This window comes from Macrobrachium nipponense, chromosome 31 (assembly GCF_015104395.2).
Source record: "Macrobrachium nipponense isolate FS-2020 chromosome 31, ASM1510439v2, whole genome shotgun sequence".
Lineage (NCBI taxonomy): Eukaryota > Metazoa > Arthropoda > Malacostraca > Decapoda > Palaemonidae > Macrobrachium > Macrobrachium nipponense.
In genome coordinates this window covers 17,899,470-17,917,194 of record NC_061093.1, presented here as the reverse complement: position 1 = coordinate 17,917,194, position 17,725 = coordinate 17,899,470, and the positions used below count along the sequence as shown (strand labels likewise).

General features: G+C 37.2%; 1 protein-coding gene across 1 annotated transcript in view; it reads right to left on the bottom strand.

Moving 5' to 3' along the window:
- The window catches only part of LOC135206474 (uncharacterized), a 37,489-nt gene that overhangs the window by 11,077 nt on the left and 8,687 nt on the right, over positions 1–17,725 (bottom strand). The window contains exon 2 of the mRNA XM_064237850.1: positions 12,396–12,598. Coding sequence (XP_064093920.1) covers positions 12,396–12,598 — 203 coding nt within the window. The remainder of the gene's footprint in view (positions 1–12,395; positions 12,599–17,725) is intronic.

The window sequence follows — 17,725 nt, the reverse complement described above, 5'->3', positions numbered from 1 at the left end:
CCTGTAACTAAATTAGGAATGTGCGCTCCATGACTGTAGTATGTTTGGGAAGATGTAGCTAGACGCTGATTCTTCTTCTCTACAAGAGCTGGAGAAACAAATGAATATTTACTTTGTAGACAGAATAATTAGTTGCATTTCTTTTTTAGACAGAGTAGTTAGTTGTATTTGTTTTGTAGACAGAGTAATTAGTTGTATTTATTTTGTAGACAGAGTAATTAGTTGTATTTATTTTGCAGACAGAGTAATTAGTTTTATTTTATTTTGTGAACAAAGTAATTAGTTGTAATCGTTTTGTAGACAGAGTAATTAGTTGTATTTCTTTTGTAGACAGAGTAATTAGTTGTATTTCTTTTGTAGACAGAGTAATTAGTTGTATTTATTTTGTAGACGGAATAATTAGTTATATTTCATTTGTAGACAGGATTATTATATTTTGTAGACTGGGTATCAGTTGTATGTCTTTTGTGGAAAGAGTAATTAGTTGTGTTTCTTTTGTAGACTGAGTAATCAATTGCATTTCTTTTGTAGACAGAGTAATTAGTTGTATTTCTTTTGTAGACAGACTAATTATTTGTATTTCTCTTGTAAACTGGGTAATTAGTTGTATTTCTTTTGTGCACTGAGTAATTAGTTGTTTGATTGATGGTATAAGATACAGTAAATCTGTGGTAACTGACACATTCCATATTTATAAATGGTAAGGGTCTGGGTAAGATATTTTGATCAGCTAGCGGGAAACAGTAAGGAGAGGAGGAGAGAGGAGTAGAGAGAGAGAGCGAGAGGGGAGGAGACCGAGAGGAGAGAGGAGAGAGAGAGAGAGAGAGAGAGAGAAGGGGGAAATTTTGAATTGCCGTGGAAGTAAATAAGATAAATTAGAGAGTAATGGAAGAATAATAATGATGAGGAAATTAGAGACAATTAAAACCTTCATTTTGAGATGATAACAGATCACTCGATCTTGGACGTAAACAAAATGAATGAATAAAATATCCTCAGTTCGTCAGAGTGCCGCTAACCACATCCGTTCTTCCACTGCCATCCATCATATCATGTAGGCAAGTCGCATGACTAGACAAGAGATATTATGGAAGATACATCTAGAAATTTTAATAAGCCGCCAGCCACATACTAAACAACCATGTCTTGTATAGATGACAGTCGCTAAGCGCGTCTTAACTAAATTTTTAATGTCAGTGCGCACTTTTTCTTTCCGTCCTCAGATCTTAAAGACCACTGAGGCTAGAGGGCTGCAAATTGGTATGTTGATCGTCCACCCCCCAATCATCAAACGTACTAAATTGCAGCCCTTTGGCCTGAGTCGTTTTTATTTTATTTAAAGTTAAATTTAGCCATATTCGTACATCTGGCAACGATATAGAATAGGCTACCAACGGCCCATGGTTAAAGTTTCATGGGTCGGGGCTCATAGAGCATTATACAGAGACCACCGAAAGATAGACCTATTTTCGGCGGCCTTGATTACACGATGTACGATGTACAGAAAACTCGATTGCGCCGAAGAAACTTCGGCGCAATTTTTACAGTGTTCAATATGGACTTCATTTTCATGGACATTATTCAATACTTTTTCAATTTTCAGTCTTCAATATCGACTTGATTTTCATAAAGTCGCCAATGCCAACTTAACTTTCATAAACAGTGTGTCCAACAGGGACTTAGCCCCGTCAGTGCACCTCATGCAGTGCAATGTAGGCATTACTTAAGGTTCTTTGTAGCGTCCCTTCGGCCCCCAGCTGCAACTACTTTCATTCCTTTAACTGTAACTCCGTTCATATTCTCTTTCTTCCATCTTACTGTCCACCCTCTCCCAACAATTGATTCATAGTGCAACTGCTTTGAGGTTTTCCTCCTGTTACACCTATCAAAGCTTTCACTGTAATTTTCCGTTTCATCGGTGAATGGCCTTAGTTGCCCCAGTGCTTGGCATTTTGCCTAAGATCTATAAATCATTCTATAACAGGGACTCAGTTTTGGCATAAAGTTTTCATATGGAACTAATTTCTGTTAATAGTTTGCAGTATAGGCTTTATTATTAATATTATTATTATTATTATTATTATTATTATTATTATTATTATTATTATTATTATTATTATTATTATTATTTCGGTAGATGATACCTGTTCACACGGAACAAGCACACCTAAGGGGCCATTGACTTGAAATTGAAGCTTCCAAAGAATGTTGGTTTCAACCTCCCACCGCTAAAGACCCCACACTGAGACAGTAACTGATCATGATACAGAGCCAGTGATTTTTTTTTTTTTTTTTTTTTTTTTTTTTTCATCGCCTTGCGGAGAGGAGCGAACATGCGGCACCTAAGTGGCATGTCACGACACTATACTCTGTTTTTTTCCATCTGTCCACCCGCCTGTGGTGTTTACGTATTGTAACACTGCGTCCCGGGCTTTAGATAGTTACGCTTTGTGTAAGTTTTAGGTAAATAAAAGGATATCTGGGTGTACATTGGAACTGAAAAGTATTTTAATAATTTACTGTATGCGAATTACACCGTTAATATTCTAAAAAGAATATTGTTTTTATTGTTGAATGTAAGCTGAATGTAGCTATCTAAAGCCCGGGGCGCAGTGTTACCATACACAAACACCACAGGCGGGTGGACAGATGGAAAAAAACAGAGCATAGTCAGTATTCAATATCATCCACTTAATTTTCAATATGGACTTAATTTTTATAATCAGAAAAGACGTCACCGACTAAGATACCTCAACACCAACTTTTTAAAAAAAGGGGGAAAAAGAAATGACGATAATGACAGGAACAAGAAAAGAAAGATAATTCTATTTCTATTCAATATGGAAGTGAAACGATCATTCTATTTTCATTAACTATGGAAGTGAGGCGCTGCTACGTACGAAAGCTACCAAGTAATTGCACGTACCGATATACTGCATTCCTGCACGGGGAGAGCCTCAGATCAATGACACTGAGCCCTCACATTCAAGATGTTGTTGCATTTTTGTTGCATGTTCTTGTCCCCCACTGTCTCATGCTGCCTTCCGTGACCTTTCTTTTTTTTCTCTTATTTATTCACATTTTCATTTCTGTTGCATGTTCCTGTTTCCCTCTGTCTCGTGTTGCTTTGCACGACTTTTTTCTTTTTTTCATTCTTCTATTTTCTCTCGTATTTTCATTTCCGTTGCCTGTTTTTATATCCTACTTTATCGTGTTGCTCTGCGGGACTGATTTTTTTCTTCTTATTTTCTTATTCATTATTCTTATTCTTATCCCGTTTGGTTTTCTGGACTGAGTTCGGATGGTTAGATGTTAATAATGCTTAGAATAGGAGTTACTTATTCTTGGGAAGTTATGTTTTCTTTTAGTTGAGGTATACAAAAAGCGTGTTGAAGGAATCGTGGAGGTTAATAATGATAATAATATCTCTTCGGGTGATTTTGGTAACTCCCTACGTTTATCAATAATAATTATAATATATAATGCTAATAACTTTTTAGTTAAATGATAACTCCTCTGCTTTTAGAATATATAATAATATATCCTTTTGAGTATCTTGGTAACTCCATACGTTCATCAATAAATAATAAAATAATAATAATAATAATAAATAAAATAATAATAATAATAATAATAATAACTTTTTAGCTAAAATGATAACTCCCTCTGCTTATCAATAATAATAATAATAATAATAATAATAATAATAATAATAATAATAATAATAATCTTTGAGTAATTTTGGTATCTCTATGATTATCAATAATAATAATAATAATAATAATAATAATAATAATAATAATAATAATAATAATAATAATAATTTTTTAGCCAAAATGATCATTCCTTTTGCTTATTAATAATAATGGTAGTAATATTACCATCACTGCAGTGATTAAGACAACGAAAGTCAACGGTTACAAAACATTCTCATTTGATAACAATTAGATGCGCCGAAGTTTCTCCGGCGCAATCGAGTTTGCTGTGAAGCCTATAATGCTGTGTGAAACTCTCGATGTGCTGCAGTAAAAAACTCTCAGCCACGACTTGGCAGCGCTCAGTTGCCCCCCATATGCGGTCAAGTGAAGAACCCCCCGTGGCTGGACTTTAAATTAAATTATAACTACTAAGGCTAGAGAGCTGCAATTTGGTATGTTTGATGATTGGAGGGTGGGTGATCAACATGCCAATGTGCAGCCCTCTAGCTTCGGTAGTCTGTGAGATTTGGGGGCGGACAGAACAAGTTTCTTTTACGGAAAACTAAAAATCGCATAAATCTGTCTAGTTACAACTTGCAGCACTCGTGTCTTGTTGAATACTTCATTGCCTCCTTTCCCTGGCGACGTAAAAACACAGACGCGCCAAATTCTTCGGAAATGTTGGAAAGGTCTGATTCTTCTTCTTTAATCTCGGAGCTGGAATTCCGCTGGAGGCTCTCTCTCTCTCTCTCTCTCTCTCTCTCTCTCTCTCTCTCTCTCTCTCTCTCTCTCTCTCTCTCTTTGATGCGTAGTAACGTAAGATGATGGTAGGGAAAGTGTGATGTGAAATGACATTAAAGATAGTGATCTCTGTGTAAGAGGACCTTACCTTACAGACCTTACATCTTGTTCGGGTGCCCCAGGTCCCTCAGTGTGAGGCACTCTAATGTCTACCAGAGAGTTGCTAGTACATCTTCCGGTATATTTTGCATCTTCCAATCTTGGATGGTCTGGGATGCAGTTTAGATATTTGTCGAGCTTATTCTTAAACACATCTACGCTCACTCCTGATATATTCCTCAGATGAGCTGGCAACGCATTGAATAGACGCTGCATTATCGATGCTGGTGCGTAGTGGATTAATGTCCTGTGTGCTTTCCTTATTTTTCCTGGTATAGTTTTGGGCACTATTAATCTACCTCTGCTTGCTCTTTCTGATATTTTTAGTTCCATGAATATTATTTTCTGCTATTCCTTCTATCTGTTTCCATGCCTGAATTATCATGTAGCGTTCTCTTCTCCTTTCTAGACTATATAATTTTAAGAATTGTAGTCTTTCCCAGTAGTCTAGGTCCTTAACTTCTTCTATTCTAGCTGTAAAGGACCTTTGTACACTCTCTATTTTGTGCATATCCTTTTGATAGTGTGGGTACCATATCATATTGCAATATTCAAGTGGACTACGAACATATGTTTTATAAAGCATAATCATGTGTTCAGCTTTTCTTGTTTTGAAGTGCCGTAACAACATTCCCATTTTATTTTTTGCTTTACATTTTGCCAACAGAGTTGCTATTTGATCATTGCATAACATGTTCCTATTCATCATCACACCAAGGTCTTTAACTGCTTCCTTATTTGTGATGGTCTCATTATTATGGTCCCTTATATGCATATAGCTTTCTTTCTCTGTCTCCATAATTTATTGATTCAAATTTATCAGAGTTAAATACCATCCTATTTACCTCTGCCCAATCATATAACTTTGTTAAGGTCTCTTTGTAGAGCGTTCCTATCTTCATCACAAGTAATTTCTCTACTTATTCTTGTGTCATCTGCGAAACTACTCACTACCGAATCCTTCACATTATTGTCTATGTCTTCAATCATAATAACAAACAGTATTGCAGCTAACACCGTACCTTGCGGCACACCGGATATTACCTTGGACTTCATCCAGATTTTCTCGTCGTTTGCAATAACTATCTGTTTTTCTGTGTGTAAAAATTCTTTTAAACCATCTTCCTACTTTATCCACGATATTTGTGTTTTTCTAATTTTCTTCGCTAATATATTATGGTCTACTTTATCAAAAGCTTTTGCAAAGTCTAAATAAACCACATCTGTTTCATTTCCGCTTTTCATATTTTTGAATATGTTCTCACGGTGGACTAACAGTTTGGGTTTGTGTACTTTTTCCGGGTACGAAACCATGTTGTCCTTTATTAAAACAAATTATTTTTTATTAAATGTTTCATAATATTTTTCTTCATTACCCTTTCATACACTTTCATAATATGTGATGTTAGACTCACAGGCCTATAATTACTTGCCTCTAGTCTTGATCCACTTTTGAAAGTAGGGGTAAATATATGCTAATTTGTGCTCATCATAAATCTTGCCTGTATCTACACTTTGTCTTAATAATATTGCAAGTGGCTTTGCGATAGAATGAACTACTTTCTTTAACAAAATAGCAGGAATTCCATCAGGCCCTGCAGCAGCTCCATTTTTAATTTCATTAAATAGCCTGCACAATATCAGCTTCATTAATATCTATGTCAGCTAAATATTCACTATTTTCATCCCTTACTTCTATATCATATCTTCATTATCTATTCTAGGGGTGAATTCTCTCTTATATCGTTCTGCCAGTATGCTTGCAAAATTTCCTTTTTTTCATTCGTTAATCTCCCTTCAATTCTCAGGAGGGCCTATTTCTATTCTTCTTTTATTCATCTTCTTCGGATATGAGTATAATAGTTGGGGTTTTGCTTGATATTTAATAGGGTTTTTTTCTTCCAAGTCCCGTTTTTCATTTTCTTTTGATTGTATATCTTTTGTTCTGCATTTTCTATCTTACTTTTTAGTTCTATAACTTTCCATGCATTTTTTTTTTCTTTTGCAAGACCTTTTTTCCACTTTCTGATTTTCTGGAACAAGATCCTTCTGTCTCTTGGTATGCATGAATGATGTTTTACTTTTCTTCTTCGGTATATATTTTTCCACTATTTTCTCCAATATTTTATATAATATCTCCGTATTTACCCTTATGTCATCACTTACGAAAATGTTATCCCAATCTTTGTTTAATTTCTTCATTAATTTCTGACCATTTTACCTATTTTTTTACTGTAGAAGTTGTATTTTCCATATCCTTCCCACTTTTTCATTTCTTGCTTATCTCTATTTTCACTTGCTTTGGAATGAACTGTTAATTCTATGACATTATGGTCTGAAATATTCGCATTATAAACTATTATTTCTTTAACATAATTCATCTCGTTCACAAATACTAGGTCTAAAGTATTTTCCTTTCTTGTTGGCAGGTGATTTATTTGTTGAATGTGTATTCTAGTAGCATATCTAATAGCTTTTCAAATTGCCTCTTATCTTCTGCACTACTATTACTCTCTTTTTTATATGTATAAGTACAACCACAATCTCCTATTCGTTATTTCCATTCTACGAAAGGAAAGTTGAAGTCACCCAGATAGGAGAATAGTCCAAGTCCTTGTTGATTTCTACATATATCATCCAATTTTTCAATTATTAAGTCAAACTCTTTAGTATTAGGAGGTCTATATATTACTATGTTCATCAATTTTTCAGATTCAAATTCTACCGCTATTAGTTCACATTCTGAGTTACTATATTTCTCATATATTTTTCCTTGTTTTTTGTCTTTCCCATATATTGCGGTTCCCCCTTGATTCCTATTTTTTCTATCTGATCTATAAGTTTGGAACCCTTTTATTTGATCATCATTCCCAGTCTCTTGGGCAATACCAAGTTTTCACTTATATTTTCATTATATCTATTTTCTTTTCATTTTGGGTTAGTTCTTCTAAGTACTCTATTTTTCTTTTTGAGTTACTCGTAACTAAACCCTGCGCATTCATCACTATGATGGTTTGCGTGTTTTCTCCTTCATTTAATACTGGTAGATAATAAGGATTTTCCCATGTCTCTTTCCTGTTCTGGTATGTTGTTCTTTTTTTCATTTCCAGAAATTCTGACATTAAAAAATCCAACTTTTCCATAATATTTGATCTTCCTTCATCATAATTATTCATTTTGTGTCTGTAATCTGCAATTTTCTCCGTTTCTGCAATATCCTCTTGCATAATAAATACAGTTATTATCTCTTGAGTATAATTTCGGAGCTGATGCTTTGAAATTTTTTGCTGACACCTCTGCATATCTCATTGGTGGTTTGCTTTTCTCTTTTACCTGATATTCTTGATTTCTCTCTTTATTTGTTTCTTTCTTATTTGGATTTTTATTACTTGGTTGGTTATTTATTTGATTATGATTCATGGCTACAGGGTGCATATATTTGCATTTTTTGTCGAACTTACATCCTTTTCCTTCTTTTAGGTTTTTACATATTTTTGGATGCAGATCTCTGCAATCATCCCCATATCCATCTAAGTATGCACATTTACCATATATTTCATAGTTTTTGACATATCTTAGGATGTTTGTAGTAACATCTTTCTCCAAATCTGCAATTCCCTCTTTTCAAAAGGTTGCAGATTTTGTCTTTCTTGTCTATTTTTTCTCTTTCCCGTCATTGTATAGATCTGGGTAGAGCCTCTTCGGGATTTGCTTTTCTGTTGTCATATCGTAATTTATTTCTTCGTAGGTATGCTGCTTTATTGCCTCATAGTAGGTATCAATGAGTATCTCTGCATCCATACTTTTATCTTGTTCTTTGTTTTCCTTATTTTTTTCTGTCATTTCATTTTTGTTTACTTCTCTTCCGTTTTCTCTTCCGTTTTCCTCTTCTTCTTTTTCTTCTTCTTCTTCCTCTTCTCTTCTTCTTCATCCTCAACTATTTGTACATTCAATCTTGATTTAATAACATTGTCTATCCATGATAGACATGTTGAACAAAAAATTCTTGTATCTTTTCCCTCAATCTTGTATTACCTCAGCACACTGTGGATGGGTCGGAATGTTTGCATGCAGCACATTTTCTGATTAGGTTTTGTGGATTGACTCATGCTATAACCAAACCTTACACAGTTTGCATGCTTTTGGCATTCTTTTTCCTAATGCATCAATTAGGATATTCACAAGATTCACCTTATTCATTTTCTTTTCTTTGTCGGAATATGTTGGTTTATGTATATTTTCTTTATGAGTCTCTTGACCACTTGGATTTTATTTGGAACTTCTTCAATTATTTTCAAGATGTTTTGCATTAGATTTGTTCCAGTTTGAAGGATTATATCCTTCTAATATATCTATGAATGCTTTTGTATCTTTTTGGTTAGGGACTGTTGCTGATTTCATAGATGAGAAATGCCAGTTCCCTTCCTGCTACCTATCGTATTGCGAATCTGCTAAACACGCCAAATTACGCCACCTCTTCCCGCAGTTGGAACTTACTGCCATCTTGTTCTGATTTATAGTATTACACTTGATAAACTAACTTAGAAGACGCTTTATCCTACTATTTTCACACTAATCTTATCACCGATAGTTCACGAACACTTCTAGATATTTCTCAATTCTAGTCGTATGTTAAACTTGTGATATCTGTTGATTAATCTGACTTCACGCGGGTACGTCTCACCAAGCAAGATGGCTACTTACGAGAGAGAGAGAGAGAGAGAGAGAGAGAGAGAGAGAGAACAGAAGGAGAAGAGAGAGAGAGAGAGAGAGAGGCCTCCTCCGTGCGTCAGAGCAGCAGCGCTGATGATGTTAGACTATTCTGTACACCTATTGTGACGTCACGTGGCTTTCTGGGAAAGATGCGGAGAGGTCTGTGTCTGCCTTTGACCGCTTCCACGACGAGATGAACAGTATATAATGATTCCCACCTTCATGGAGATGAAGTGAGATGATGATGATGAAGTGTCTGAGGAAGCGGCAGCGAGATGTCCATGGGACCACTTCTCGCAACTCTTACTTCACTTGATTAGAAATCTATAAAACGGGCAGTCATTCCAGTGTTATCATCATAATCCCACCATGTTCCTGTTCTGTACCTGAATAAATCTGAGCCTTCAGTAACTTCAAAGGGAAAAACCTGGGTTCAGAGGCCAATCTCCACCCACGTGGGACCTGGGGGAGCGAGCCTATAGCTACTCAAGTTTGTCCCTATTTGGGGTCGCTGTAATGGTTCTCCAACACACTCTTCCATCTCCCTCTGTCCAGTGCTTCCTCTTCGCTCAATCCCAACTTCCTCATATTAGTATTATTATTTTAAAAAGGCAAAGATTAATCTGAAGGTTGGGTGCATCTGTCCATAAGGCCGTCTTTTATTCCCTCACCCTCTTATAAAGATGAAAAGGATAATATTGATAAGAGCAGGGCGTTATTATTATCATTATTATTATTATTATCATTATTATCCGATATGCATTGTTTTTCTTTCTTTATCCTCCTCCATAATAACTCCTCCGAAGGGGAGATAATGCCGTCAGTGCACCTCACGTAGTGCACTGTAGGCATTACGAAAGCCCCCCGCCAACTGCATCCACTTTTTAACCTTTTACTGTCACTCCATTCCCGCCCCCTTTCTTCAAGTCTTGCTGGCCAACCTCTCTAACCATGATTGCCTCCATTTTTGGAAACTTGTGCTTTAGCTCCTTTATATTTTGGGACCCTTTGTCTTGCTGTCCAACCGCTCCAACTCCTAAATGCGATATTATTAAATCCACGATATCTCGTGAATTGAGGTTTTACGGAACTGTCAGAAATGGCCTCTTCTTGTTTCGGGTCCCTAAACGCCATTTTGTTGCGCATCAAGTTCTATCTATGTCAGTTTTAGTGGTAAACTCTCTCTCTCTCTCTCTCTCTCTCTCTCTCTCTCTCTCTTGAGATAAGTGAGCACATGATGTCTCCTCGGATGGACTAACAAGTCTTTGAGACATCCTAACCCTTGTAACTCCTCATTACAGAGACAGAGTAAATTAAGGTCTACACTCTCTCTCTCTCTCTCTCTCTCTCTCTCTCGAGAGAGAGAGAGAGAGAGAGAGAGAGATAAGTGAGCACATGATGTCTCCTCGGATGGACTAACAAATCTTTGAGACATCCTAATCCTTGTAACTTCTTGTAACTCTCTCTCTCTCTCTCTCTCTCTCTCTCTCTCTCTCTCTCTCTCTCCTCATTACAGAGACCGAGAAATTAAGGTCTACAGTCTCTCTCTCTCTCTCTCTCTCTCTCTCTCTCTCTCTCTCTCCTCATTATAGAGAAAGAGTAATTAAGGTCTACAGCCTCTCTCTCTCTCTCTCTCTCTCTCTTCTCTCTCTCTCTCTCTCTCAACGGAGCAAGAGTTTAACTTCACTGAAATATGCGTGACATTAAACGTTCTGTTTATTAAACCCACTGAATTATCTATCTTGTGAAATTTTATTAAACCAACAAAATAATAAGATATAGTTCTTGGCTGCAACCATGGTGTTCACTTTACTGCAACAAATAGAATTGTTCCAGATTCAGATGAGCGCAATGTTTTGAAAATTAATAAGTATCAAGACCTGAAAATGGAAATAAGAAGGATACGGGATATGCCAATGGAAATTGTACCCATAATCATATGAACACTAGGCGCTATCCAAACATCCCTGAAAAGGAACCTGGGAAAACTAGAGGCCGAGGTAGCTCCAGAACTCATGCAGAAGAGTGTGCTACTAGAAACAACCACATAGTGAGAAAAGTGACGGACTCTTAAGGAACCCAGCGCTATAAATACCGCCCAGTCGATCTTGACTGAGATAGAAAAAATATAATAATAATAATTTACTTACATTTTTAACTTTTTATTTACAAATAGGTTGATTTATTTTTTCCCTTTATGATAACGGATTCCTTCTTTCTGTATTTCTCATGACCTTCTGTGACCTCTTTCAGATGACCACCATATTCTGTGGAAGCTTCAGTTTCAGGTCAATGCCCCTTTGGGCTTGTTCCATGTGAGGAGGTTTCATCTTCTGAGTAATAATAATAATAATAATATAATATGAAAGTAGATCGTTATCTTTATCTATTTGTTTGCATGTATTTTTTTTTTATTTGTATGTATGTATTAAACACTAAACATAATCCCTAAATTAAGCCAAATTTGGTCAATTGTAACATTCTTTCTCAGCGCAGCTGAAACCCCCAACCTCCAACCCCCAACCCCCCCCCCCCCCCCCCCCCCACCTCCTCTCCCACTTTCCTCCAATGGGTCAAATCTCAATTTGGGTCTTGGCATATGTTAATTCTGCCCCTTCGTTCCCCTTTCAGTAAATGAAAAAAAGTTACCCAAAGCCGATTTTTCCCTAATGAATAAAACTAGGCTTGCAAGATTGAAGCGGCTGGAGGAAACCCATTAAAAACGGCAACCCCGTCTTGTGATTAAGCTGAAAAGAACTCCTTATTACTATTATTCAAAAGATGAACCATGTTCATGTGGGACAAACTCACGGGGGCCATTGACTTTAAATTCAGCTTTCCAAAGAATGTGGTGTTCATTTGAAAAAACTAACAGTGGGTGATAGGAAATACAAAAAGAAGAGATCAATTATTAGGATAGAAAACAAGAAATGAATGAACACATAATAAATAGGTAAAAATTTGAGTCATTTCTAAAATACCTTGACAATTGCTTTAGGTTAGATAACATTGCATCTTCGCTTGGACTTCGGAGGTTCCAATTTCACAGCAAAACGTCTAAGAAACAGCAAAGTGTTGACTTACTCGTGAGGAATCCATGGAAGCTGAAAGTCGTGTACATCTCTTGCATGTAGTAGTGGTCGGGGGCGTCTATTGGCTCAACCAAAATCTCTCCGTGGTTCTCGTTATATCCGAAGAGCCACTGACCTATCATGGACTCGTAGGTGATGACTTTGTAGGTCCATTTGTCAAAATTTCCCGACTCGTCCAGCAGTTCCCAGCGGTCTCTGAAAATTGTGGGTTAATTAAGTAAAAACATAAGGCTGTTTCCCCCAATGAAGCCCTTTTGGGCCTATAGTCTTTTAGCTCTGTCCATAACGGTTTTCAGCGGAAGATTTACAGAAACAAAGAATTAAAAAAAAAAAAAAAGAGGCTCCTTAGGCTTTGTATTTTAGATCCTGAGTATTTAAGTATTCTAGGTCCTGAATAATGATGTAATGACCTACATGTCTCAAATTCTAAATGAAGGGATAAACTGAAATAGTTGAAGATTCGTGCAAAGTTTCTTTCCAAGTTTTGTTTCAAAGGTCTAAGATTCGTGGCTTGTCAGTCATTTGACTTGTTTCATTGTAAGTGTTTTCTTCATGAGAATCCAGTCATGTGGATTAGCAGTCAAACGAACCCTGGGTCAAACGAATGCGACCGATTGGCAAATGGATGTTCCTAAGCTGTTTTAATTCATAATTATCATAATTATCAGATTCATTATTCCGTTGTTCCTTTCGAAGAAAAGACACCAAAGACAGTGGATCTGATCTATCATATCATTATCGGACTAATTATTCCGTCAATCTTAAGCACCTCAATGGCGTGGTCGGTATGGTGTTGGCGTATCACCCCGGTGGCCGCAAGTTCGATTCTTGGGCATTCCATTGAGGTTTCAAAGATGTGTATTTCTTACTATGTGTGCTGTTTCTAGTAGCACACTCTTCTGCATGAGTCCTGGAGCTACTTCGGCAGCTAGTCTTTCCAGGATCCTTTTCAGGGATCTAGGATCGTGCATAGTGTTCCTATGATTATGGGTACAATTTCCACTGGCATATCCCGTATCCTTCTCATTTCTATTTTCAGGTCTTGATACTTATTCAAATTTTTCTTTCTTTCTCATCTACTCTGGTATCCCATGGTACTGCGACATCAGTGAGTTATACTTTCTTCTTGATTTTGTCAGTCAGCGTCACGTCTGGTCTGTCGGTACCTATCACCCCATCTGTTCTAATACTATAGTCGTATATTATTATTATTATTCAGAAAATGAGCCTATTTGTGTGGAACAAGCGCACAGGAGCAATTGGCTGGAAAGTCAGTCTTCCAAAGCATATGGTGTTCGTTAGGAAGAAGTAAGAGGAGGTAGAGAATACAATAAATAAATGAAGAAAGTATTTTATTGCGGGATAAAAGAATGTTACAGTTCAATAACGCGTACACACTGGAAGTCAGTAGAGTGAGTGCTACGTTGCGATGCAAGAATAGGAGACGGAGAATTACTTCTGTTCCATTCATGTCATCTTTCTACCTCGGAGAATTTAATGTAACTGCTCTACCCGAGAGACTTTGGTCTGCTTTCACAAAGAAGGCGCCTCACGCTCTGATGGTCAGGAAGAGGAAGACTCCAGAGGTCCACATCAGGACTTATCCCTTTCGATACCTTACTACACTCAACAGAACCCCGTTTGGACAAAGGCCCCTGCTGGCATAAGGCCGGTTTTAATATACGAACAACTTCCCGCCACTAGAGGACGGACAGCTGTCAGCTTTTTCAGCTTCGTAAGCAAATGAATCTGAAGATTTTATGCCTCAGATTAACCTGTTAATGATCTACGATAAAAAAAAAAAACGAAACATTTTAATATTTCGATTTGACAAGTCAGAGATCGAAAAGCCACTTGCTGGCAGAAAAGTATGGATTACTACTCTGGAGCAATTCTCCTTGTATTTTGTAATTTATTACATTTTTATCTATTTATTTGTAATTTGTTTTTCTTATTTTTTAATGACTGCTCTCTCCTTTCAGTATTTCCCATTTCCTCTGTCACTTCTTTCAAATGAACGCCATATTCTTTGGAAGATTAAGTTTCAAGTCAGTGACCCCAGGGGATTCGTTCCATATGAATAGGGTTCATCTTCTGAATATAATAATAATAATAATAATAATAATAATAATAATAATAATAATAATAATAATAACAACAACAACAACGTCCTAATTAGAATAACGGTAGGGTCACTGAACATAGTAGAACTATAAATCTCAAAATTAAAATGAAGGAAGGTCTTTAATGAAAAAAAAGGAGGGGGTTGCTTATTTCTGTATCGTAGGCGGCCCAGTAATGTGGGATCCATGACAACAAAATGAAAAAAAAGCTCTCTTAAGAATTTAAAAAAAAAATAGACACAATCGTCATCCAGGCAGTTCGTGAAAAATATCGCAAGTAAAAACATTCCCTTAAGTAATCACCAGATGTATAAAAGAGGTAACAAAGAGGTGAGAGAGAGAGAGAGAGAGAGAGAGAGAGAGAGAAATAAAGGTGGTATCTGAGACCAAGGGAACGGTAATATGTGAAAGCAAGAGGACCTACTACAATTAAAGCTTAAAGGGGAACAGCCGTTGAGGCTAACTAAGAACGTCACGAGCTGAGAAAGAGAGAGAGAGAGAGAGAGGGGGGGGGGGGGGGGGGGGGGGGGACAGAGGAGAGGGATGAGGGACACCTGTCAAAGGATGTTTACAACGATACGCTCTTATTAAACTAAGTATATATATACATATATATATATATATATATATATATATATATATATATATATATATATATATACATATATAGATAGATAGATAGATATACGTATATATATGTGTGTATATTATGCAGGTATAGATTTATATACATTTATATAAATCTAAAATATATATATATATATATATATATATAGATATATAATATATATACATACACACACAAATGCATAAACAAAATATATTTTACAGTCCATATGTATGTATTATATATAAATTTATATATGTATGTATGTATATAACCTTTACATAATATGTACTGTACGTATCCGCGTAACGTTGTCAGATGAAAAGCAAGAAGCGAAAAATAAGATAGACAAATTAGTTGAAGCGCCAACGTGAATAAAGGGTCAGAACCAAGCGAAGAGAGAGAGAGAGAGAGAGAGAGAGAGATGAGAGGAGAGAGAGAGAGAGAGAGAGACTCCCTCCTAAGGCAAACTCGACAGTAACGGCATCGACAAACTTGATACAAGCCGCTCGCTCATACGTCATATTCGCCTCTCTCTCTCTCTCTCTCTCTCTCTCTCTTTCAAATTCCCCCTAATTGGGAGTCTAATATTATTGCCGTTAACAAAGGGATTACAATCGCCTCTGAATTTTGAAGCCAGCGCGCTTAATTTTATTTTTTTTATCGGGGGTGGGGGCGGCTGGGTGGTAGGGGTGGGTATCGGAGAAGGGAAGGGAGGGGGAGGGCTGCTGAATATTATGAAATTCGTCAAAGTTACAAATCCTTCAACAACAACAAAAAAAATCAATATTTACTGAAGGGAAGGGGATGGCTGCTGAAAATTGTTATTCATCAAAGTTATAACTCCTTCTACAAAAAAAAAAAAAAAAATATTTACTAAGTATTTGCACCTATACAGGGACGGTTTAATGTAATCTTAGAAAGAAAACTGTTAGGGTTCATAGCATGACCCTGCGGCATTCCCTACCCCTCCCATAAACTTTTCTTCTACCCATTTTCAAAATGGAGGAAGATTCCCAATAAAAACCAACCTCTTCTCTCAGAACATTAGAAAGCCGATAAACACGAGCGGCTGAAGCAAGGCGTAAGGCTTGTATACGGCTTTCTGCTGCTACCGATAGGAAACTATACAGCAGAGGGACAATGGGACTGAAACCACCAAACTTTAACTTTTAACTTTAATGTGTTTACGAATGGTTGCGGTTACCGGTTGGGTTCCCTTGGTAGGGGAAACGCCCCCTTATCGAGGAAGGATCCTCGGTTGTTTTCTTTCTGCTTCTTCTTCTTCTTCTTCTTCCAAAGAGCAAACACGGATAGGAAGAGCGTAACCCAGCGACCTTTGCTAGCTCAAATCTAAGAAAACAGGAAACGCGAAAAGGAAGGAAGCATTTCTTGGGTCAGCCACGACGAAGACGTCAGACCTTTCTGCCTCTTGAAGGAAGGAAGGTTATAAGACTGGGTAAAACCTGAGAGCGGTTACACATTTCTATTACTGCATGATAAGGCGAAGAAGAATGAGTTGAGTGGCGCATTTGCAGCCATGAGTCATACGAGATCTTTCTCGCCTAGGGACGCTTTCAGTGACTCATGCTACCCGAGGCTGGAGGATCCTTTCATGGGAAAAACGGTAATATTAATGAAAAATACCTTCTACGGAGAAGCACCTAGTCAGTGAGCAGTATTATAACTGTGAATTCTAATGCCTGCACTTACGGTGATAAACCTAATGGCAAGTCCCCGTTAGGAAGTAGCGCCGTCGATGCACTGTAGACAATACTGGAGGTTCTTTGCAGCGTCCCTTTGGTCAGTATAGTAGATTCACATCACCCGTGCATCTGATGCCTAAGCGAGTCCCTTACGACGCTCCTGAGGGATACGTCTTTCAAAAGTATCCCTCAGGAGAGGCTTATCAACAACCAATCAGGACTGTCGTAAGAGACTGTCGTAAAAGATGGAGATTACTTGAAAACAAAGGAGTACCTATTTGTGAGAGTCAGAATTTAATGTTAGTTTGGAGGGGGACAAAAGGAAATGGTTGGATTAAATTTAGACTTTGGGCTCGACCATGACAGACAATGGTAATTTTGAGACTGAAATGACACAAGCAATTCAAGAGCGATAGAAAATGAGAGGAAAACAAGTAAACAATGCTTCGGCGCAATAGTTTTCTATAGTGTATAATGCTGTGTGAAACTCTTACCCGCGTCCCATGGGACTTTCAACCACGGCCCGGTGGTGGCCTGTGTGTTTGACACCTATAGCTGTGCTAGACGCAAAATCATAGCAAACTGTAACTTTAAATTGAATAAAAACTACTGAGGCTAGAGGGCTGCGATTTGGTATGTTTGATGATTGGAGGGTGGGTGATCAACATACCAATTTGAAGCCCTCTAGCCTCAGTACTTTTTAAGATCTGAGGGCGGACAGAAAAGTGCGGACGAACATTGGAGGAATACAAGGGACGAACAAAGCCATCTCAATGGTTGTCTTTTACAGAAAACTAAAAAGGTATTTGGTAACCCATGTGATCGGAGAATTAGGGTACCGGTTAACGGTAGGTTTGAAAATACAATATGGAGCCCAGTGATGACG